General features: G+C 48.3%; 1 protein-coding gene across 1 annotated transcript in view; it reads right to left on the bottom strand.

The window, feature by feature from the left end:
* Positions 1–4,797: 4,797 nt before the first annotated feature.
* The window catches only part of FKBP6 (FKBP prolyl isomerase family member 6 (inactive)), a 21,001-nt gene continuing 1,965 nt past the window's right edge, over positions 4,798–23,833 (bottom strand). The window contains exons 2-9 of the mRNA XM_039732903.1: positions 23,433–23,716; positions 22,040–22,129; positions 21,259–21,461; positions 19,981–20,100; positions 18,825–19,019; positions 18,427–18,536; positions 15,086–15,173; positions 4,798–5,206 (exon numbers count right to left, since the gene is read on the bottom strand). Coding sequence (XP_039588837.1) covers positions 15,098–15,173; positions 18,427–18,536; positions 18,825–19,019; positions 19,981–20,100; positions 21,259–21,461; positions 22,040–22,129; positions 23,433–23,716 — 1,078 coding nt within the window. The 3' untranslated portion in view covers positions 4,798–5,206; positions 15,086–15,097. The remainder of the gene's footprint in view (positions 5,207–15,085; positions 15,174–18,426; positions 18,537–18,824; positions 19,020–19,980; positions 20,101–21,258; positions 21,462–22,039; positions 22,130–23,432; positions 23,717–23,833) is intronic.

Here is a 23,833-nt window from a genome sequence, read left to right on the forward strand (position 1 = left end):
TCCTGTCTGGCTTCACACAAGAGGATGCTCTGCACTGTGGGAGAGGCAGGGGAGGCACTAGGATACACTGAACATAAGACATGCTTAGGAAGGGGTGGACAAACTACCAAAACCCCAGAGAAAACAGCTTAAATCTGATTTATGTTTTTCCCAAAACCCGGAAAAAGAAGTGCAGGATCATCAGGGAGCTCCCACTTTCCTGCCAATGTCAGGACCAGGTGAGGGGCTAAGGATGCATAAGCTGGACACCTCCCAAGAGCATCCTTACCTGGGAGCTGCATCATCCCTAGGGAGCTCCTTTGGGCCCTGCTTGGATGGGAATGCTTCTGTCAGCTCTGGAGCCACAGCTGTATCATGAAACAGAGGTATCCTGAAACAAATGCTAATTGTTCCCATTTAAGGACAGAACTTGGATACTTATCAGCACATGGTGGCAGCCCTAATGATTTTCCCAGGATGGCTGGGAATGGGGGCAGTAGAACTGGGGAGGGCTCCTGCTGCTGGCATCTGCCCTGAGAGGGGAGATTTGTGTCTGTGCTTCTTTCAGGGAAAGGGAAAATGTGCTTTGGGCTCCTCTGGGATTTCATAACAGCTCCTCGAGGGATGGAGCAGAGGTGTTGAGGTCCCCAGGGACCCCAGTGCCCCATAGCAGTAGTGCAAGAGCTGGCCCAGTGACACCCCCCCTCCACCTCCCCCCCACCGTGATTGGCTGTGTTAGGGCATCCCAAAAGGAGCTGGGGCCAGGGCTGAGATAGCACAACCTTACAGACAGCCCCAGCCTGAGATATTCCCAGTGGGCTGGGCTGAGGACATTGAATGAGGAAACTGGGGGCTGCATGGCCCTGCAAAACCACCCAAATATGGCAAACAACTGAACACAGAGCTTGGCTGGGCTGTGGGTGCCCTTCAAGGAACTCAGACAAGAGGAAAGCAGAGTTGTTTCCCCTGGATCCCAAGGCTGAGCCAGGCTGGATGCTCTGCATGTGATACCACCCTCACTGCTTCTGCAGCTCACAGGGATTTTCTCAAAGCTGGAGGGAAAAACCTTATGGAAGCTGCAAAGTCATGAAGAGCAGCAACACAAGATGGCAATATGGGGGTCCAGTTGCACCCAATGCCCTCAAACCCACCCAAGAGAGAGCAAGCTTCCAAAACCTGGCAGGTGCTGGAGACACTTACAGCACACATGGGAATCCCTGGGGCTGGGTCCCAACTCTGCTAGAGGGGTTTGCACCTGGAAACACCAGCTGAGGGCACTGGGAGCCCCTGCTCTGCGTGGGGGGATCCCCTTGGTGACCACGTTGTTGGGGAGGTGAGATACCCCAAATCACCCTGAAAGCAACAGCCGCCTCCTCCATTACCCAGTCAGCCCTGCCAGCACACTGGGGAAGAAAGGAATTTCTGTGTAAATCCCATTTACTGTCGGGTTTCTCACTTCCCGCCCAGTAGACAATCCCAGCCCTCAGTGCAGCGCTGTATGAAGGGGCAGTTTAATGTATTTTTGGAAGGAGAGGAAAAAAAAAGCCCTCTCTGAAAAGAGCCTCTTTCAGCTAATAATGAAGTGAATATTATATTAAGAGTGAAAACATTCAGGGGAACTTACAGAGGGAGACAGAAAACCTTTTCATAACATCCTGGCCACAAACACAACTGCCAATTAAACCAGCTTCGCTCTCTGGCTGGTGCCAACACAAACGAGGGGCCAGGAGCAGAGCACGGAGCTGGCGCGTTCTGTGCCCGGCTGGGCTTTCCTGCGACCGGCAGCACAAAGGGGTTTCTGCTTCCATGACTTCCAGGGCCAGCCATTGGAACAAAAAGATCTGAGTCCCTTGTCCTTACCTCGGGGAACGGGTGCCCAGTGAGTCAAGGGACTCTGGTGCCATGGAGGTCCTTGGTCCCTGTCCCAGCCCAGAGGCTCCAATGCCATGGAAGTTCTTGGCTCCTGTCCCAGCCCAGAAGAACAGGGTGCCCAGTGACTCAAGGGGCTCCAGAACCCAGTGAGTCCTTTGCCCCTGTAACAACCCAGAGGATCCAGTGCCACAGGGGCCCTTGGTCCCCGCCTGCAGCCTCCTCTCTGCCCTGTCAGCAGCACAGGGATGGTGGCAGGAGCCTGAGCCCCCAAGTCCCTGAGATCAGCAGGATTGCTCCTGGCCCAGAGGAGGGTGCTGAGCACCCACCCAGACTGAGCTGATAGGACCGGCATCCCCACGCATGCCAGGAAGGTTTGGAGAGGTGCTGCATTTCCCACTGCAGCACCTTGTGCCTTGGAGGAAAAAACAGGAGGTGCCACAACGTGGAGCACCTTCCAGCATTCCTATTTCACACGCCCTGAATGCCTCAACACAGGTTTAGCACAGCTATTTCATGTGTTTTGGTTGCTTGCCAGTGGTCTCAGCTCACCCTTGTCCCTGGCAGAGCACATCCCACACCTAGGGGGCACAAGGTCACCCACCCACACTCTCCAGGGTTTCTGCACCAGCTGCCAGTGGAGGGAACAGGCATGGAGTGGGATCTCAGCGCCCTTATGTGTTCTGGGGAGTCAGTGGTGTGCAGGGGAGGACAACATGATGTGAGATGCTCAGGTGACACACAGGGGTTGTGAGTCACACTTCAAAGAGGCTTTATCTTTGCAGCCCAAGGAGTTGCTGGATTGATGAGTTGAGGGTGCATGACATTTCAGGTTTGGATAAACAGCCATGGCAGGAAAACTTCACCTGAGATCAGATAATCTTGAAATTTAGCAAACCCGGCACAGATGCAGAGCTGCAGGTTGACATTTGATAAACCCAACCTGGAAATACAAGACCACTGCTGAGCTGGGGCCAACCTTTGGAATAGCTTCTCCAGGGAAGACGTTGAAGATGTTTGTCAAAAACTGTTTCATGGAGGGGAGAAATGGATGCATTTTGGCCAAAATGAAAAATTCCAGTAGGAAACTTTTCTCCGATTGGGTGGTTTTTGACTATCACCCTGAAAGTGTGGCTCTCTGTAGAGATTTTTGTCTCTTTTGCTCAAGGACTAGTATTTCTACTTTAATGCCAAGTCAAGATCCAAACACACCTCTGATTTTGCCCAGAGGCTAAGAGATTGTATTTCTTCCTTTAATAACAAAAAAGGAAGGAAGGGAGAAAGGAGGGGGGAAAAAAAAGAGAAAAAATAAAGTAGTTTTTTTACATAATTTGGTAAAGAAAGATGCACTTCAGCAAGATCTACCTCACCATGAGAAATCCCCAACAGCAAAAACTGCCTGTCAACCTGCCTGTCAACAGACTCTGGGTAAAGTACAGTTAACTGGCTTGGCCTGGGTGGCAGGGAAGGGTGGCTGCTGTTCCTGCAGTGTGTGCTCCTGGCAGCAGGACTGGAGTGAATCTTCCAGAGGCTTGGAAAGCTCCTCACTGTGCCACAGCAGTTACACCGCTCCTACACTTCAGATTTAGCAGATGAAATGTCTTCCTCAGTGGGCTCCCCACAATTTGGGGTCCAGGAGATCCTGCCTTTCCAAGGCCATTGGTGGACAGGGATGTGCAAAGTCTGCACTCATGGATCCAGCTGCCCACAGTCATTTGACCCAAGGGCTGGCAGGGAAGTGCCAGCACAGCCCATGGTAGGGAATGCCAGGGAAGCACAGCTGTCCCATTCTGGAAAACTTGCCTTGTTTATGTCTTCAGAACTATCATATCCCAGGAACCACAAAGTTCTCTGCTTCTTATAGGGAAGAGGCACCAACTCCCAATCAAATTTATATAGAGAAAGACAAATTTATGTAGAGAAAGACAGCTATCCAGATTTAAAGGCCATCAGAAAGGAGTCCCAAACACCGCTGGGAAGTAGGCATTGCCATCTAGTGTCAGGCTAGGAAAGGGCTCAGGGACACACTGGCCCTGCAGCAGGAGCTGCACTGGATAATCCCAGTGGATCCCTTCAGTTTAGGATATTCCATGCTTCTACAATTCTCCTCTCAGTGCCAGCCCAACCTCTACTGGCTGGAAATATGGTTTCAGACCCTTCTGCAAAAGAGCAAGGCCAAGAAGATGGACAGACAAGGCCACCTGTGATGCATAAATAGCTGGGAAGCCCTGGCTGATATGGCTGTGGAAGTCAGAATCACAGAATGGTTTGGGTTGGGAGGGACCTTAAAGCTCATCTTGTTCCACCCCCTGCCATGGGCAGAGACACTTCACTGGACCAGGGTGCTCTTAGCACCAGCCCGGCCTTGGACACTTCCAGGGATCCAGAGGCAGCCACGGTTTCACTGGGCAAGCTGTGCCAGGGCCTCATAAAGTTCATAGGGAAGAATTTCTTCCCACCATCCCATCTAACCCTGCCCTCTATCAACAGGAAGCCATTCCTCCTTGTCTTGTTACTCCACCTCCTTGTCCAAAGTCTATCTCCACCTCTCTTGGAGCCTCTTTACACAGAGGAAGAGGCTCTAAGGTCTGCCTAGAGCTTTCTGCAGGTGAACACCCCAGTTCTCCCAGCCTGGCTCCAGAGCAGAGGGACTCCAGCTCTCAGAGCATCTCTGACTCTGCATTTATTCAATCCCAGCCACAGCCTCATGTGAGCACACAGAGTTCTAGAGTTTGCTCCAAAGCTGGTAATATTCAGCAATTTTAGATCTAGCATCAACATTCACAGGAACATTCAGCCAAAACAGAGTACAACAACCAGTCGCCCACAAAGGGAGCCAGCTGTACAGACCCCATTCCAAATTCCAGCTCCTTCAGGCACTAATCACTCTTGCAATCACTTTTATTTGTGCAATAAATTGGCACAAGTCCTGACAGCTTTAGTGTTCAGGTTGGTTTATTTCCTCAGAACAAAAATATCAAACTTTTTTTTTTTTAAGAACAACCTGTGTAAATAGAAAACTTCATGGCATCCTCTTCCCACTTACAAATTCTCTGAAAGCAGCCTGGAATCTATCTGCAAGAGGCAGGACATGAGGAAAGAGTTTTCTTCAAACAGCGTGCATGGGAGAAGAGAAGGAATTTACACAGACCCATTCCTCTCTCCAACAGCACAGATTAAATTATTCTGGAAACTGCCTCAAAACATAGCAAACAAACAAAACTTTGGGAAAATGAGGTTGTGTATAAACACTGAACCTTCAGTCTTTGAAGTAAGACAGTGTTTCTGCTCCTTTTCCGAAAACTTGTATGTGATGCTGAGATCTCCATGTGCCAAAAAGTGGACAGCTGCAACAGTCCTAGGACGACAAAGTATCACAGTCAGTGCTTCCCCAGCATCACTTGCACAATTTATTGAATTTCAGCTCTCAATGATCCATGATTACCAGCACACACCTCCAGTGGCCCTGAAAGAAACACCTAGAATTCCACAGATTAGCACAAGTGGAACAAACACAAGTGGAACAAACACATTTGAAATCCCCTCAAAATCCATTCAACTTCCTCATGAAAGACTTGGAGAAAACAGAGTATTAAGTGACAAAAACTAAAAACAAGCCAGCCCCCATCAGGGAAACACCCAGAGCACTCCTTGGGCCACTTCCTTTTCTACACAGGGTCATCCATGCTTCCCATCACTTACACTTTTCCTGCTTTGGGGAAACTGAAGCCTGGATACTTACTCTGCCTTTGGGAGAAAGTGAATCTTCTATGAGACACAGGAATTTCTCCTAAACCCAGATTCCTATTGCTTCTCCCTGTACTTCCCTGCTCCGAGCTCCTTCCTGTTGCAGGACAGGAGCACTGGAAGGCTTGGCTATCTGGCAGCATCCCAGCAATGGATCACAGAGCACCCCCAGCACTTTGGGCAATTGTTTACCTCAGCCCATCACTCGCAGTTAGGTCCTTGACAGTCTTGAAGCCCTGGCAAGGGAAATGACAATTTCCACATCCAGCAAAACTTCTTTATTTCATCTCAGCCTCCACCCATACCTTCCCTTCTTTAGGGTAACCAGAAGGAAATCTGTACCTTGGTGCAGCATCAGCTTGTTCTGGGTAAGAATCAGGACTGCTTTTAAGTGGTGATTCCTCTCTCCTCAGCTCTAAATTTGAAAGGGGAACCTCTCTGGTCACTGATCAGGACTTGGCTCACCTACCTCACCTTCTAATGGCTTCACTGACCTTGTTGCCAAAAGCTCCCCTGCTCCTCCTCCAGTGCCTCTCCCAGGTGGGCTTTCCCTCAGCTCCGGCAGAAGCGGCACCTTCACCTCCCTAGTGCTCAGACACAATCAGCACCTTCCCCTGTGTCTGGTGCCACAGGTCACATCCTGCTGTTCGTCATGTAGCTGCCAGTGGCTCCTCTCAAACACCAACACAGAAAAACTCCTACTGGAAGTATTTCCCCAATTTGTGAGCACAAAAGACACCAAAATACTGTTGGAACAGTATTTGTCCCTCTCTCATCCATAGGATTACCAGCAGAAGGAAAAATAGAATAAATGAAAACCCAAGAAAATCCTTAGAAACTTTCCCCAGAACAAACCAGTATCTGTCTCCTACAGGAGCTCTGAGTAGCAAAGGATCCCATCCAAAAGGTGCATGACCTGCTCACAGCTCAGGAATACCAGAAGCCCAAACCTATTTTTATACTCTTCCAGCATCTGCATGCTACCACAGCTGGCACAGCCAGCTCAGCTGCAGTGACCATTCCAACACATGTAAATCAAATTACTGGTAGCAAAATAGGAAAGCCTGTTCCTTAGAGGATATTGAGTTACAGGCTGCTAACCAGGAGGCAAAAAAACCCCCAAGAACTGTGAGGGAAATAGCTTCTTTATAGACTAAAAGAGAAGATGAAGCATCACATGATGCTCAAAATCCACACCTCATTCATTATACATCCTTGAAAGGCACCACAGGATCACGGGATAACTGGGGCTTTGAGGAACATCAAGACCCTCCAGCCCACCCCCAATGACTCATGTCCCTCTGATGATCCTGGAGCAGTGGGATCATCAGTCCATGGGCTCAGAGCCACACAGAACCCATGACAAAGGGCCACCCTGCCAGAAAACTGGGTCTGAGTCAGTACAATGTGCTTCTTACAAGGGCTGTCCCCAATTTAAAGTTTGGGATACTAAAAGCATAAAAGAGTTGAGGAACTTTTAATACTGTCAGAAACACAGGAGACTTCCAGCCTACTACAAACTGGGAGTTAGTGCACTCACCAAATCCCATGGTACAGCTTTGTTTAACAGGCCCCCTTGTACTGCCAAACCTTCCAGAACTTTGGGGGTACACGAGGTTCCTGACACACAAGATATCAGTTGTCAATCCAGGCTGGCAGCACTTTCCAGGAAAAGGGGGATAGGAAGTCCAGAAAGAAGGAAAATTACTGAAGGACACTTCAGCAAATATCTTTGAAAATGAATCAGAAAAACACCTAAATAATTTCTCCAGTTCACAGCAGAATGTTCTTTCAACCAGGAGAAGGAAAGAAAGGCTTCAAGTGGGAAAAAGGAATCCTTATTCTTGATGTGCTACAGTGTTCTCTGCATTGTTAAACTAAAGCATCCTTGCTCCTCCTAAAATACAACTGACTTCCACTCTGCTCCTTATCAGTCTAATCCCATCCCCACAAAGCAGTTCCTTCACATGTTCCCAACAGGAATACTTCAAAGCTGATCACTGGGTGTTCCCATCAGCTGTTAGCTGGGGTTTGGGGTGTCTAATTTGGAGTGAGCCTGCGGCTGACTGAGGCTTCCTGTACACCAGGAAAATAAAGGATCAGACCAAGAGGTTTCTGGTTTCATGGCTGCTAATTGAAGTAATAAAGTCTTTACATGAAGCTAATTAAATAAAAATTCAAACTGAAATCCTAAAGCCATTTCAGGGAGTGTTTGATCAGTTTGTCTCTTTCATTTCCACCAAATGGCTCCACAATCAGAAGAGAAGTGGAGGGGAATCACAGGACCCAGCAGACATAGTAGCTGGAGGGGGTTCAACACCAGTGCTACTCCTGGATGGAGTAGAACAGCACACTCCAACCAGAAGCCTGCTCCAAGATTTGTTTCCTTCACTACAGCAGGTTGACAGCAACTCAGTCATGAAATCCAGCAAGGCACATTCAGATTTCAAAGGTCACACACAAGCCTGTTGGTCTCAGCTACTTTAACTCATCCTTTGGAACTACAAAGCTGATCCTCAATTCATAGGGAGTAACACACCAGGTCACGGGTCATTTATAATCATAATTATGATATAAATATATCACCTTTACTCTGCATTAAAGCCACAATTAACAGTTAATGCTTAAGTAAGACTTTACAATTTGTTTAAGCTGCTTTTCTGCATTAAAAAAACCCTGCGGGTGCATCTTCCCCAGCTCCCCCTTTCCTGCCTCCATCTCTAGAAGGACTGTAGGGAGGCACCAAACACAGCAGATAAAAGTTCCTGTCAAAACACGAGGAAACTGGAAAACTCAGAATTGTGCACTTAAACATTGCTCCTGCCAGTTCAGCCCTCACTGCCTCCCATGCCTTGAGGCAGTAGCTCCCAGAGTGCTGCACTGGGATAACCCTCAGTGAGAAGAGCGCTCCTCAAGGCAAGAATCCAAGAAATCAGCTTGGTGGTGGCAGTCTAGAAAGCTTTCACATCTCAGAAATTGACCTCAAAGGATATTCAGAGAAATGCAGCCTCCTCTCTTAGGGGAAACAGAACACCTCCTCTTCAATGCTTCTGTTCAGATCTAAATGGAATTTACAACTGAGCATGGAGAAGAAAGGAAGGGAAGTTGTGACTCAGTAGCCAGAAGGATAAAGCACATCCTAACACCGCAGCTCCACATGAGCCTGGCTGGGAAAGCAGATGTTATGTGCACACATCAGCAAAGAGCCAAAACCGTGAACAGCAGCTGCCTGAGAAGTGCTCTTCACTCGGAGCCTGACCAGTCCCACAGGCACTGACACTGGAGAAAAACCACTGCGATCACGAAGGAACAATCTCATGGACTCCACGAGAGGTCCCTGCCAGGCTGCAGTGCTCTGGAGTACTGAAATGAAATTCCAGCAGCACTAGGGTGCTCTCAGCAGCTGATAACATTATGTGCTGGGCAATCACCCTGACACCAAGAGAGGAACAGCTATTTACAACACCAGCCTGTCCTGATTTATCTGGGCATGAGGCATTGCCATCCCAGGGAGATTCCTCTGAGCAGGTGACATGCCTTCGGGAGAAAATTCCCTAATTAGGGACCATTTATATGCTCTTTGTGGAAGTGGCTCTGCAGTCAGGCATTCCCTCCTCTTTTCTCTCCAAGTGCTCTTTAGGGATGTCCAGCTGTGAGGCTTCAAGTGGCCACTCCAATGGTGGAGGTGGCTGTGGATATGTTCTCAGAGCACGGCAGCACACAAGCATAGACACTCACCCTCCCCACATCCAAAGTCAGAGCCCCATCACAGATGCCCAAATCCACAGAGGAAAGCGGAAGGAACAGATACGCTGCTCATCTTTTCTAGAGCCAAGCTACATAAACGTCAATTGCCACCTCAAGATCTGCACTTACACACATTTTTTTCCTCAAGACACTTTTTCCAAGTCAATTTACCAAGATTCTCAGCTCTGCAGAAGATCCACAGTGAGTTCCAAGAGCTGCATGTATGCTAGATAGACACTCTGTAGCAGGAGGAATTCTCCAGAGATCTGTAACAAGTCTTGACTCCAAAGGCCCTGAATGCTGATGACATGCACTACCATTCCAAACCTAAGTGATGGAAGGAAGAGCTGTGAAGTCTGCTTAGATCTGGGATTAGACAAGGATACATAAAGCAAGAAGAAAGAACATAAAGCAGAGCTCTTGCCCAAGCACACCTTAAAAAAAAACCAAAAAAAACAACCCAAACCCTTAAAACAGCACCCAACCAAAGCAACAAAAGTTCTTGTTCAGAGAGCAAGAGGTCTCATAAGAGCAATGACCATGGGAAGGTGAAAGAAGTGATGAACTCTTCAACACACACTTCTGGCCCAGGAAGGACTTCACCCAGCAAGTGGGGGCTGAAACTGATCCTCAGAGCAGCTCCCAGTCATTCAAGTGCTCAGATAACCTCTATGACAATAATGTTCAGCATTCTATGGAATCAACAGCCCCTGATAAAGCAGGGTGGGCTGCACAAGAGACACAGTAAGGTCATGTCTATCCTTACTGGAAATAACTCTTGAGCTCTGCAAACCAACTCTCAACAGTGCCAAGACACTCCCTGCATCTGAAGCAAAAAGACTTTCCAAAAGCTCATTCCCTAAATATGGAGCCCTTGTGGGGACTTCCTGGTGCTGACAGCCAAAACCATCACCTGCTGTCAAAGTGTGGCTGCCACACAGCCGCTAGTGTCCAGATGCTGTTCCAGCAGGGATACAGCCCCCAATTCCATCAGGTGCTCTGTGCTGCTGATGATGGAAAAGACACTCCAATATGGAGCAGCTGAGGGAGCTGGGAAAGACACTCCAATATGGAGCAGCCTGGAGAAAAGGAGGCTCGGGGGGCACCTTCCAGCTCTGCACAGCTCCCTGACAGGAGGGGGCAGCCAGGTGGGGGTCGGGCTCTGCTCCCAGGGAACAGGGACAGGGCAAGAAGGAAGAGCCTCAAACTGTGCCAGGGGAAGTTTAGTTTGGATATTCTGGACTTTTTTTTCACAGGATGGTTGGCCAGGCACTGACACAACTGCCCAGATCAGTTGGAGAGTGTCCATCCCTGGAGGGGTTTAAGAGATGTGTGGATGTGGCACTTTGGGACACGGGTTAGAGGTGGTCTTGGCAGTGCTGGGGAAACAGGTGGACTCTGTGATCTTAGAGGGCTTTTCCAACCTTAACAACTCTGTGATTCAGTGATTCCACTGAGGTGTCCTGTGCTGCGGAGGAAATTGTTAAATCTGGTGGTGGAGGATTGAAGGACAGGCACAGTGGGACACTGGGATATTGCACAGGTCTCTGTCCTTTCCATTTCACATCACTTTGTGGCTTCTAAATCCTGGCCAGACCTCCCAGTCTGGGCAAAGCCAGACCTAGTGCATCCAGACCCATATCCAGTATGTCGCCTAGGAAAGCATATCAGGGATCCCTAAAACCAGGTGCCACAGTAATTTCTTCAGTTTCCAGAAGAGATCAGAGCACAGGATCCTTCCAGAGAGGTGTTATAGTTACTACTGCAGGCAGGAACTGCAGAAATCCTCAGAAGAAAGTGCAAGATGCTAGAAGAGGAGAGAGCTGGAAGGAAAACAACCTAATTAAAGCCTTTCTCCTTCCTTTGCTTAACAAGGAGAATGCTTAATTAAGTCCTACTTCAAGCCTTCCCCCTCACCTGGCAAGGCTCAGCAGAAAGCAGATTTAACAATTTCCTCCGCAGCACAGGACACCTCAGTGGGACAGGAATTTGCATATTCTAAATGAGCAGTGAATCACTGGTTCTCTGTTGTTCAGCCGCAGTGGGGAGGGACAAAATCAGCAGGAGGGACATTTCAGCTCTGCTCAGGAATAAGAGAGAGCAGGAGGGGAAGAAGCAAGTTGCTGTTTATCCCAAGTCTGGAGCTTTCCCAAGGCAGAAGTTTGATTGTGTTATGCACAGACTTCTCAGTTTATTTGCAACTCTCCTGCAGCTTAGTAGGTCAGTTCAACTGGCAACTGTTGCTGATTTTAAGCCCAATTACAGTCATTTCTACCTGGTGACACAGCCTCAGTTCTGAAGCCAATTCTCACCATTAATGCCTCCAGAATTGGTAGAACTTGCTATTCATGGCAATAACCAGTTTGACCTCAAAGTTACTGTTTCCTGTCATAATTTCAGTATTGTTTGTTTTCACTGGAACATCTCCCTGTGTGTTCCAAAATCCTGGGACCACTTCTCCTGTGTACTGAGCTGAGGTACATATTAGAGACAAGATTTCAACTCTGGCTCATCTATAAATGAAAATAAGAGTGCAGAGACTCATCCTCCTGGGACAGAACTATCACCAAGGACCCTCTACTAGAATCCAGACATTCCTAGGGAAGTCGTCCCCAGTCCTCATGATTTAGTTCTCTTATGAGAGAGAGTCCACAGCAACACAACAATGGGAAAGTTCTTTTTTTTTTCCTGATAGGTCTTTCAATCAAAACAAAAAGTTCCAAAAAGCCAGAGGCCTCAGCCCACCATTCTGCAGTTTAGGGGACACCAAGGAGGACTTCAAGCTCTGCACATCCCAGGAAATTAGGCTCTACATACCTGCACCACACAAAGGAAACAGAGACAGATAAATAAACCAAACCCTCAGAGGGGCCAGCTTGAGACCCAAGGCATTTAGAAGGAACTGCAGCAGGATGGATTTAAAAAGGAGTTTGTGCTTCTGTCTCCCTCTGAGTACTTCTGAATTCCCCCAAGAAGCACCACAAGCAGCCTTGCATTTTGCCAAAGGGAAGATCTATTCTGACCCAAAATTCCATTGAAAAGGTAGGAAATGTGTTCTGAGCAAGATGTTTGTGGCAATCAGAAGAACTAGGCTCTACAGCTGGCAGGGGATACAAAAATCATGGAATAGTCTGGGTTGGAGAGGACCTTAAAAACCATTGGTTTCACACCCTGCCATGGACAGGGCCATTTTCCACTAGACCAGGGTGCTCAGAGCCACATCCAGCCCGGCCTTGAACACTTCCAGAGATGGCACAGCTCCAGTTCCTCTGGGCAACCTGTGCCAGCCTCTCACCACTCTCAGTGGTAGGAAAGTTCCTCACCCTCACAGGAGGAAAGAATTTCCTCCCTATATCCAATCTGAATCTTCCCTCTTAAAGTCCTTAAAGCTTAAAGTCATTCGCCCTTGTCTTACCACTAAAAAATCCCTTGCAAAAATATCAGGCAGAAGGAAGATGTTCAGGTACACCCAGGTTTGACTGTAATTATACAAAACAGCCGTGGATTATTCAGTACAGAGAAATTAACTGTGCTCCTGGAACACAGCAGGGTTCAGCTAAGGCATAGCAGTCTGAGCTTGGAAAGAGCTCTGAAGCAAGGGATGGATGCAGCTTGTTCAAGAGGGAAGAGATACTACTATTACAGCTCTGAGCCACTCAGGAGCTGGACCACAGGTCAGCTCAGGGCTCCACAAGCACCTGTCAACTGGTATATAAGGAGGTTTTCTGTAACTTTTATGATTCCACTGGTCCATGAACCACAGACTGCAGACAGCATTTCCAGCCATCTCTTCACTCAGTGTCTAAGAGAACAGATGAAGCGGGCCTGCCAAACTGCCCCAGTACAGCCTGTACCCTAAACTTAATTGGTACGAAGCTGTTGGAAAGCATTAAAGAATGTGCTGCCTCAATTCAGACTAATTCCCAGAGTCTTTGACAGGGAGCAGGAGCTCCTGCTGGAACTGCTTTGCTCCTCTCTGAATGTATAATGAAGTTTTAAAGCAGCAGCCCAACCTTCAGCTCACACAGGGTCCTGCAGGAACCTCCTCCAGCAAAGGACTTCTTTTGCCATGAATGAATAGTAGATTTTTGTTTGGGCCTCAGTGATTTATGTTCATCTGGGAGACTTAGTTTCCTTTTAATGCTGCAACAAAAATCAACTTCAAGGAAGCTTGGACATATTTTTGACTGACAGCTGTCCATCAGCTGTGTAAGGTGGGACAACTCCACACACAGGAGTCAGTGGATAAATTGGCTGGTAAGCAGTTCAGCCCAGCACTTAAGCTTGCCTACAGGACAGATTTTGCCCTTTTCCTTTGTACTTCTCAGTCTCCTCTTACCAAAATCACTGGTTTTACTTACACCAGATGTGTGGAAATGAGCATCTTCACAAGATGCTTTCTGGGAAACAAGTAGCCACATAACCTTCCTGACAATCACCCCGACTCCCACCACAAACCAGGCCCAGGTGATCCCAGACGCTCACAAGAGCTTCCCTGGTCAGACACCACCAGGGATGAGACCCAAGGTCCTATATGCTTCCAAACTCCAACTTCCTGAAACACAGCAAGTGGAAAATCAGAGCCTCTTGCCAAATCTAGAGCCACAGACTTTCTGCACAAGACCTCATCAGTCTTACATCCCCTCTCAGAGCTCCTTTCCTGGGGGCAGGCACCTGCTAACACACTTAGTAAGTCCCATCCCAAACCCAGGGCAGGATCAGTTGTGCTTTGAGGTCACATGCCCAGCTTGGACCGGAGCACAGGGGCAGCAGGAAGGGTAAAGACTCTACAAGGAGTCATGTCCAGTCAGGAGAAGGCTGTGTTCCTTCAGGAAGCAGCATTCAATCCAATCTCTTCCTCAAATACTGCCTTACCTTCCTCACAAGCACAAAGAGACAACTTAAAACACCAGAGCTGATGGAAAGTCTGCCAATATTCATTTTCTGCTAGCAAAAGGTACTGTCTGTATTGCAGGAGAGACGACAGCAGCAAACTGATGACCCTGAGCTGGGGATGGTTCATGACAGAAGGATTTTGTCATTTTCCAGAATTCTTTCCCTAGGGTTTCCCCCAAAGCAAGAGACCAGAAAAGATTTCTGCTCCTGCTTGCACGCCCCTGAAGATTTTGAGGAAAAAAAGAAGGATCAAAGATCCTTTGTGCATTTATAAACCTGTCAATTTTGCTAGAAGATTTAAGGCTTTAAAGAGTCCAAAACATCTACTTGGAAATTTTCTATCCAAACAGACTTTTTTAATACTTAAAAAAACCACCAGAAATAAAATATTTAGATTTTTCTGAAGTGAGGCATTCCAACAGCTCCAGAGAGAAGTGCTGGAGGGGAGGAGGAAATCCAATTTTTAAGTTTGACAGGAATTTTCTTCCCCCCACCCCCCCTTCTTTTAATTGGCAGAGAAACAAGACTAAAGAGCTATTTCAGCCCCTGGCTCTGACCAGGAACAGCTGGGATGAGCAGCACAGGAAACAACAAGCCAAACTTACTCAACTGCTGCCAGTTTCAGGTCTCTGTCCCACACATGCTTTGCCTCACAGGAAAGATTCTTCAAGGTGACGATGTAGCAGTATTCCACCCCACCATCCTGCCCTTCTTCTCCACACACTCCCACCACTTTCCATTCTGCCTCCAAAAGCCCACCCCGCAGAAGAGAAGCAGGTTCCCCACCTGAGAACACTACAGGTATCACAGATTTTGTTAGAGTTCACCCTTTTCAAAACCTGGTTACCTTGATTTCTTCTCAGCCATAAGAATTGAGAGAGTCAAACATCTGGCAGCACATTTCTTTCTCCATTTCCATGTACTCCTTGTAGTATCTGCAAAGTAGAGCACGGGATGGCGTCAGGGGCTGGAGACTGTCTGTGCCACCCTCAGTGTCACAATCTGAAAATAACGTCATTTTCTGGATATAAATAAATTAACATAATGGAAAATTGTGCTGGCAGCAGAGACACAGCTCCTCCAAGCCCTTCTTTCTGCAATGTCAGGGAAAGAGAGCTGGAAATGTCATGCCTCACCCCAGACCTTGGATCTCTGCTCTGCTTGGGACTAATTAGATCACCTGCCTTCTGTGAGACAGGTGCTTTCTACACTAGTTCTGGAAACATGGGGCAGTGAGGAGGAAGCCCACCTGTGTGCTGTAGGATACTTTTGTGTGTCTTTATGAAAGTTCTTTTAGCACCCAGGAGACACTGTTCAACAACCATACAGCAGGATATCTACCATGGATATAGGATCTGGGCAGAGGATGGGAAGGAGACAGCAGGGATTTGTACCTGGACTAAGCGAATGACAAGCAGATGTATCCTCCTCTGTTCTCTCTTCCTTGCCAATGTGAAAGGATGGCAAAAGCTACGCAGTCTGCCCCATGTGAACCTCTCCAAGCACAGCATCCTCTGCTCACTGTGCTCTCACCTCACTGGTAAGGAATCCCTGAGCTGCAGGCTGACTCAGTTTAGGAACACTGTTCCAGGGATCAGTGGCTGCCCATGAGTTCTGCTTTCCTGCATCTGCTGCCATATAAGGCCAAAAGCAAAGGGTTTTGTGCAACACACTAGAACCAGCCCCAGTGGGAGGCTGACTCAGGTTCTCTCAGCCCCAGCCCTCAGCATCCTTGGGGCCCAGATCCTCAGAGGGTATGAAATCCCAGCACAACAAATCTCTCCGGGTAAATCTCACAGTTGCTGACCAAGCATGCCCACCTGTAGCTGGCACATTCCCACACCTATGACAGCAGGAAATCCAGGAGCCCCTTGTTTGGAGGAACAGATTAATGCCAGATATTGGAAGAACCATAGTTCATTCTGGTTTTGATGCAATGTAAGCCTTCCAATAGAATTCCTAGATCCAGCAGCAGAATTTGCACCAAATCCACCACAGCTGGAACTAGACACATTCTATATAGCTCTCACCCTGGATTCTGCCTGTTGTTCTCCAGAGGATTTTGCCAAGAACCTGTTTCAGCCAGTAAACAGATGCATTCTGAAGTTTTGTTTTAGACAGCAAAAGGGAGCTTGCTGATTATCACACAACATAGCTTTTAACAAAGTATAAATGTACTCAGGAAGTGAAAAGCCACTAAGAACAGGATTTTGATTCATATTCTATTTCTGAAGCATTTGTCAGATCACACTACAAGTTCTCAGGCAAGGGCAGGCTGGTAACATTACACATCTAGCCGGAGGCAAGGCCTCATTAACAACACCCAGTAACACTTGTTTCATCTGTTTCACACTAATTCCACTCTTTGTCACAGGCAAAAGACCTCTCCTGCAGTGCTGCCTCCAGCATCAGGAACACATACAGCTGCTGGAGCAAGTCCAGAGGAGGCCATGGAGATGCTCCAAAGGTTGGAGCCCCTCTGCTCTGAAGACAGGCTGGAAGAGCAAGGGCGTTCACCTGGAAAGAACTCCAGGAAGACCTCAGAATCCCTTCCTCTGCTTAAAGGGGCTCCAGGAGAGCTGGAGATAGACTTTGCACAAGGACAAGAGGGAATGGCTTCCTGCTGCCAGAGGGCAAGGTTAGATGGGATACTGGAAAAGAATTCTTCCCTGTGAGAGTGGGGAGGCCCTGGCACAGGTTGCCCGGAGTGGCTGCCCCATCCCTGAAATGTTAAAGGCCAGGCTGAACAGGCACCCTGGTATGATGAAGAGTCTTTGCTCATGACAGTGGAATGAGCTTTAAGGTCCCTTCCAACCCAAGCCATTGCATGGTTAAAAGCAAAAAGGACACCAGTTTTAACAGGCAGCGAAGCAGAACTCCAGGACAACAGTGGTTTAACGTGCACTCAATTCTGACACACACAAACTCACTGAACGTGCTGCTCTCTAGAGAGCTGGAGCTGACAAAGGCAGAAATGCCTTGTTGCTTCCTGGCCACAGCACCTAAACACCATTAGCAAAATTTCTCTTTTATCTACCAACATATTTCAAACAAATCTAAGTGAGTACGTGAGGCTTCTAGAATCAGGCCTTTAGCACTATACATGTACTAGCCTCCAGGAGCAGCCAGCCAGATCTAGTTTAGAACTCCCCACCCTCAGTGGACAATTTGGTAGCTCCATACCCAGTGGGAGATCAGGATGAATACAAGAGATTAATTTAAAATTTCCAGACCAGCAGCTAATACTGCCTTCAAGCTCTTCGTACTTCAGAAGTAACAGAATAAATTTGCAGACTTGGTGTTATGACAGACTATTAAAGACAATGTGAATACACAGGACAGAACAGCCCTCTAACATATCCCCTGGCAAAAGGCATTCAGCCCACCAGACTGGCTTTTCCAGCAGCACCAACCACTCTTTTTAGGTGTTACTGCTACCTTTCTGCAAGTGCCTAGCACTGACATACAGAAGAGGGTTGGTATTCAAGGGCTGCTTTGTTAGCTCCAGAGCTGAGGACAGCATTGCTCCTGTCTCAGTAAACAGGGCCAGAGGACAGCATACACTTTTGGGAAAAAGCTAATGCTTTTGGCAATTTCAAAGGAAGCACACCATGAAGGCACAGACAAGCATTAGTCATGTTTTGGTGGGGTGGGGCATGACTAAAGATGTCAGGATAGTCCTGAACTCAGCCTGTGGGGAAAGGGAGAGTTAATCTTCAGGGATGTTCATTTATTAGCTCAAAGATGGCAAGAAATTAACTTTTAATGACTATTAGTATTGTGCATTGAAGCATGTGCAACTGCTGAAAATAACCAACACATCTTAAAGGGAATGAAAATCATACTTATTGAGAACATTACCAGCTGGATTATCAGCCAAGTGTATTTCACTGGATGTGAGGTATTTTAGTAGCCCCCACATCCCTGTCCTCACCCTGATCTACTCAGAAGTCATGAAACATACACTCCACCAAACAAATGCATGGAAAGGGTGGGTGCTCTGAGCTCCTCACTTGCAGCTTCTGGGCCTGAAAAATGTTTCAAGCTGTTTTCTCCACATGTGTTTTCCCAAGTCAATTATTAACCCAACAGTTTGGGTTTTTTTGAATATTTTAAATATTTTTCAATGGGTATTACAGCCTGTACAAACACTCTCTCTTCTGCAGGTATGGAAAGGAGGGCTCTCACCTTGCTAACTTCTTCAGCTCATTGTTGATATCACGGTTGAAGGGCTGGATGCACTGAGCTCTGGCCAGGAAATCCCGGGATTTGCTGTACTCCCTCATGTAGAGACAAGCCTGTCATGGAAAGAAATTAGATGCATCACAAGATAAATACAGACCCACTGCCTTTCTTCAGGCCTCATGCCAAAACAAACTTTCCCGCGACAGAGAAAAGTAATTCAGGAACACTCCAGGAAAAGCTCCATGTGACACATTTCCAGAGAGCCAGACTTTCCAAAAGGGCAGATGTAGACAAACCACCTTGACCACTACCACAGCCCAGAATTCAGAGAGTCTCCTCAGTTCACTCTGGGCTCCCTCCACAGCCAGGCTGGGATGTTCCATGATGAGTTATTTGCCCACCTGGCCACACCTGAACAGCGCTTTGGCATTTCCTGGGTCCATCTCCAAGGCTAACTCCCCGTATTTCAAAGCTCGGTCAGCACGTTCCAGTTTCAGGTAGGTGAGTGAGAGATTCAGGAACAGCAGCAGTTTGGAAGCGTTGATCTGGCTCTGCTCTGCCTTACTGGAAGAGCTGCGACCCAGGATGGAGAGTGCCTGAGCAGAGGGAAAACCAGCCAGTGCACAACAAATCCATCATGGAAACTGAGAAATCCATCTCATCCAACAGCTACACCCATACTTCTGTTCACCTAGGTCACTAAAAAGTAGTAACAATCAAAACTCTAAATACAGGACATGGCATTTTCAGCATGACTAGTCATGCTGACCATATGACCACAGGTTTAGAAACTTACCATGAAAAGCAGAAGAATCAAAAAAAAGGACCCAGGACTCAGATCTAATATGGATATCTTACAAGATAAATATGGATACCTTCCAGGGAAGAAGGCAAGTCAAATTACTTTTGTTTCAAAAATCCAAGCAAAAGCCACTTTGAATCACCTCTGCTACCTCTGAAAAAGTAGCAGATGCCTTCCAGCTTGAGAATAACTGAGCATTTACCCTGCCGGGAGAGGGAGCTGAAGAGGCTCAGACTGGGAAAAAGGATTAGAGGGGATCACCTTCTCACTCTCTACAATTCCTGGACAAGAAGGTGCAGCCAGATGGGGATCAGGCTCTGTTCCCAGGTAGCTGGACAAGATAAACAGCCTGAAGTTGCAGCACAGGAGGTTCAGGTTGGATACAATTTCTCACTGAAATTGTTCAGCCCTGACACAGAGGCTGTTCAGGGCAGTGGTGGAATCCCAACCCCTGGAGGGACTTAACAGCCCTGTGGATGTGGCACTTGTGGACATGGGTTAGTGGTGGCCTTGGCAGTGCTGGGGAACAGTTGGACTTGGTGGTCTCAGAGAGCTTTTCCAGCCAAAATGATTCTGTGACAATGCCTTCATTTACCACTGCTGCTCACACAAAACCAGGTGTGCAAGCCCTGTTCTGAAGTAACAAACTGTGCCTGGAAAATACCATAAAGTTATTTGATTTCTAACCTGTACCTGTTGTGGTGAGCTAACCTAAGCTTTTCCAAAGCACACCCCACATTTTCCTGGTGCCATACCCTCTTGTATCTGTCTTTGGCAATCTTGAAGCACTGCTTATAGAAGAAGTAGTTGCCAAACTCTCTCTCTGTGGCTGCCACTTTCAACACCTTTTCCAGAGGAAGTCTCTCCCGCTGTTCCTGTATGAAGAAATATCTGAATTTCAGCTCAAACTAAAGAAAACAGGCAGAGAACTCAGACTCAGTCCTGAACAGCCCCTCCTATTCACAAAGTAGAAGCCAGGTCCTTACCAGAGCCAGGCAACCACCATGTGGTATCTCCCTAGCCAGGCTGAAACATTACAGTGTTCTTGTGTTGATTATTCCCAGTAAAGAGGTCAGGAAGCTCCTCAGGCCTAAAGTGGGACTGAAAAAAGGCAGGAATGTGTTCTTAAAACCCGCCCAACTTCTTCAGCACACAGCTGAGTTAACACAAATGCTGCCACTGGCACAAAGCTTCTTGTTCCATTGCTCTAATTGCCCTCAGGCCAGCTCTGGGACAGCCTGACACTCCCAAAGACACCAAACAGCAAACAAAAATCCCAACAATCATTTAAAAAAAAAAAAAAAGAAAAAGAAAAATGGAGGGACAGGCTTTCTTCTGTGTCTGCAAGCTGAAACCAGCCTACAGAGAGAGGTCAGTCAGCCAAAATGGGTGGGCAAGGAAGGAGCACAACAAGCATGGTTTCCTCACAGGGCTCCAGGGGAAAATTTACCTGTGCAGGGGCTGGAGGGGCTCCCCCCTTAGCTTCTGCTTCCACTCACCCACAACCACAGCCCAAAGCCCTTGACATGAAAAGGTGAATTAACAATAGCACTGTAACTGACCAGGAAGGAAAAAAGAGGGAGCACTTGGGAGAGGAGCCAAGAGGCAGAGACAAAGAACTGGTGGGACACTGGGACACTGCAGACTGAAGATGATTGTTACAGTCAGCTCCTTACTGTTCCTTAAAGAAATTCCTGGAAGTTGGTGCCCTCTAGTGCAACCATACCAGAGGTTTCCAGTAAAACTAAAAATAAATGGGAGCCATTCCACTGACTCTATTCAGCACAGAGGAGCAAAGGCAGATCCTGCCTTCTCCCTCTGCACGGGAGGGCAAACAGAGGGAGGCATGGAGGGACACAAAGGGCAGGCATGTGGATCAGAGCAGAGCTGTGAGCCCAGGGACTAGATACTTGCACCAGCATTCACCTGAACACATGTAACACACAAGCCACAGCAACTGTGAGACAGGACAATGATGGTTCATCAGACTGATGAACCAGATTTCAGTCTCAAGCCTTATTAAAGGAACTCACGTAAGTCAACTCAAAGAAGGCGTCGCACTCCTCTGAGTCTATGAAGTCCAACACCTCCACCTTGAAGAGGACCGTGGTGTTTGGGGGGATGGAGGGAGGACAGCCCCGCTGGCCATAGGCGTATTCTGGAGCGAGGACGAACAGCGCAGCCTCTCCTTTGGTCATAGACAGCAGCCCGATCTCCAGCCCCCACACTGTGATGTCTGTCACAACGAGGGGTGGGACAGGTGAGCTTCATGAACACCAACACCCTCACACACCAAACAATGACTTCTCCTTAAGCCTGAAGGAAAAAAAAAATCCCTGGGAGTTCCTGTCTCAGCAACTACAACAGCCAGTTGCTCCAGAAGGGGATTATCAGGGGTACTGCTGCTGTGGGACTGAGCACGTGGCATTGCAAATCCAGTGGGATGAATTGGAAGGGGCTTTAGAGATCATCTAGTCCAAGCCCTGCCACAGTCAGGAACACCTTCTACTAGACCAGCATGCTTAAAGGCCTGTCCAGCCTGGAAAACATAATCTCTTCTCAAGAGATTTAAAACTGCCTGAGGGCAGGTAGGAAACGCCTCCCTACCACTCGAAGGCAGAAGGTAAGCAGGTCCAGATTCCATCTCCCATGTGAACCAGGAGGATCTTGGACTCCATGAACAAGTGTTAAAGGCTTCAAAAACCTAAAGACATCAAACAGCATTTAAACTGAAATGCCTTAATACAACCCCAGGGCCCAAAATGCCTTAATACAATCCCAAGCCCCAGGACAAAGTTTGTGGCTCAAACCTACCTTTCCCAAGTTTCATCAGCCTTGGATACTTGCTGTTCCCATTTGAACAGAAGAGCTTATTCCAATTTCCCAGGTAGCCAGAGTACTTCACTGTACAGCACGAGCGAGGAGTGGGGAGAAGGGAAAAGCAAGAGGTTGATTTCATATCCCATAACAGCATATCAGGAGCACACCAGGAGTTGTAACCACTCAGTTATCCTGCTTCTCCTTTTCTGTTCTGCTATAGAACAGCAGAGGCAGCAAATCCCTTCTGTTTTACACCAAAAACCTGGCCATATCCAAGCAGCCAACTGCTGTGTGTTTTAGCATCATTCCCAGACACAGCCCTGACCTATTTAAGACGTGTGATTTTGCACTTTTAAGAATTGGAAACTTCAACTGAGCAAATTAAAATGCCCCAGTTATATGCAGAAATATTTAAAAAGAATTCCCTAACCAAAGCTGGAGCTGTGGGAAGAAGAACAAGGGGGGAAATGTACCGCTACCCCAAGCATCTGTAACTCCAGTTCTGTCTCAGAAAACACACTGTAATGGGCCTCTCTTGACACAGCACCAGGGCCCTGCACTTCAGGAACCCCTTCCAACTTCAAACTTCTCTGTGAGCACAGGTGGGCCCTAGAAATTCTTCATTCCTCAAGGTCAAGATGCCTTTTCATTTAATGTGTCAGCCACAAGAAGTTAAAACAGGATATCCCAAGTGTTAAAATACTGATAAGGAGAGGAGACAGTCTCTGAAACAGAAATATACCGCAGTATAATATCAGCGCTTTTAAGTCCTCGTTGTGGTCTTTGCCAGCCACCAGAATGTCAACATTAGAGTCTTGGGGGATTTTTCCCAACAGGCTCTGCCCTGTTTCACTTAGCACCTACTTCAGGTCCAGCCACACAGACCAAACCTCACGCAGAGACACAGGTGACACAGATGAGCACCAGATCCTCACTCCAGCCCACACTTCCACGGATTTTCACATTCTTAGTCCTGCTGAACACAGGCTAAACTAAACAATTCCTATTTAAAAGCTGCTCAGGAGATGGCTACTGGGAACTACCAGTGAATTCAGGCACATTACTGCAGAGCACCCCCCCGGGCAGCCAGGCTGAGCTCAGGCAGCCTCACTCCAGGACACCAGCCCTGGAGGATCATGGAATGGTTTGGGTTGGAAAGGACCTTGAAGATTATCCAGTCCAACCCCCTGCCCATGAGCAGGAACACCTTCCACTAAAGCAGGTTGCCTCAGCATGGCCTTGAACATTTCCAGGAATGGGGCAACCACAGCTTCCTCAGGCAAATTGTGCCAGAGAGTTGGGACATCCCTAACAAGAGTGTTCAGCCCTGGCCGCGGGACCTCTCAGAGCCCACAGGAGGCTCCGGAGGCCCCAGAGCCGGCTCTACCTGCCACGGAGGCGGATGGGGGCACGGGCTGCCCGGTGCCGGGGCGCAGCTGCTCCTTGCGCACCCCTCCATCGCCGGTCAGATCCTGCAGGCGTTGGAGAGACTCCGAGGCCAGAGACAAAGAGGGTGTGGGTGTGGGTGTCGGGGCCGGGGTCGGGGTCGGGGCCGGGGTCGGGGCCGGGGCCGGGGCCGGGCCAGGCGGAGCCAAAAGCCGGCAATACCACCCCAGCCCCAGGCACTGAACCCCGCCCAGCAGCGCCAGCGCCAGCACGGCCAGAGCCGGGCTGGGACCAGACCTCGGTGGGACGGCCGGGGGCGGGCACGGGGCAGCCCCGCCCGGGGCCGGGGGCGGGCCGGGGGCATGGCCCGGCCGGGCACGGGGAGAGGGAGGCGGGGAGAGG

Source organism: Passer montanus, unplaced genomic scaffold (genome assembly GCF_014805655.1).
Source record: "Passer montanus isolate IOZ18808 unplaced genomic scaffold, ASM1480565v1 scaffold81, whole genome shotgun sequence".
Classification (NCBI taxonomy): Eukaryota; Metazoa; Chordata; class Aves; order Passeriformes; family Passeridae; genus Passer; species Passer montanus.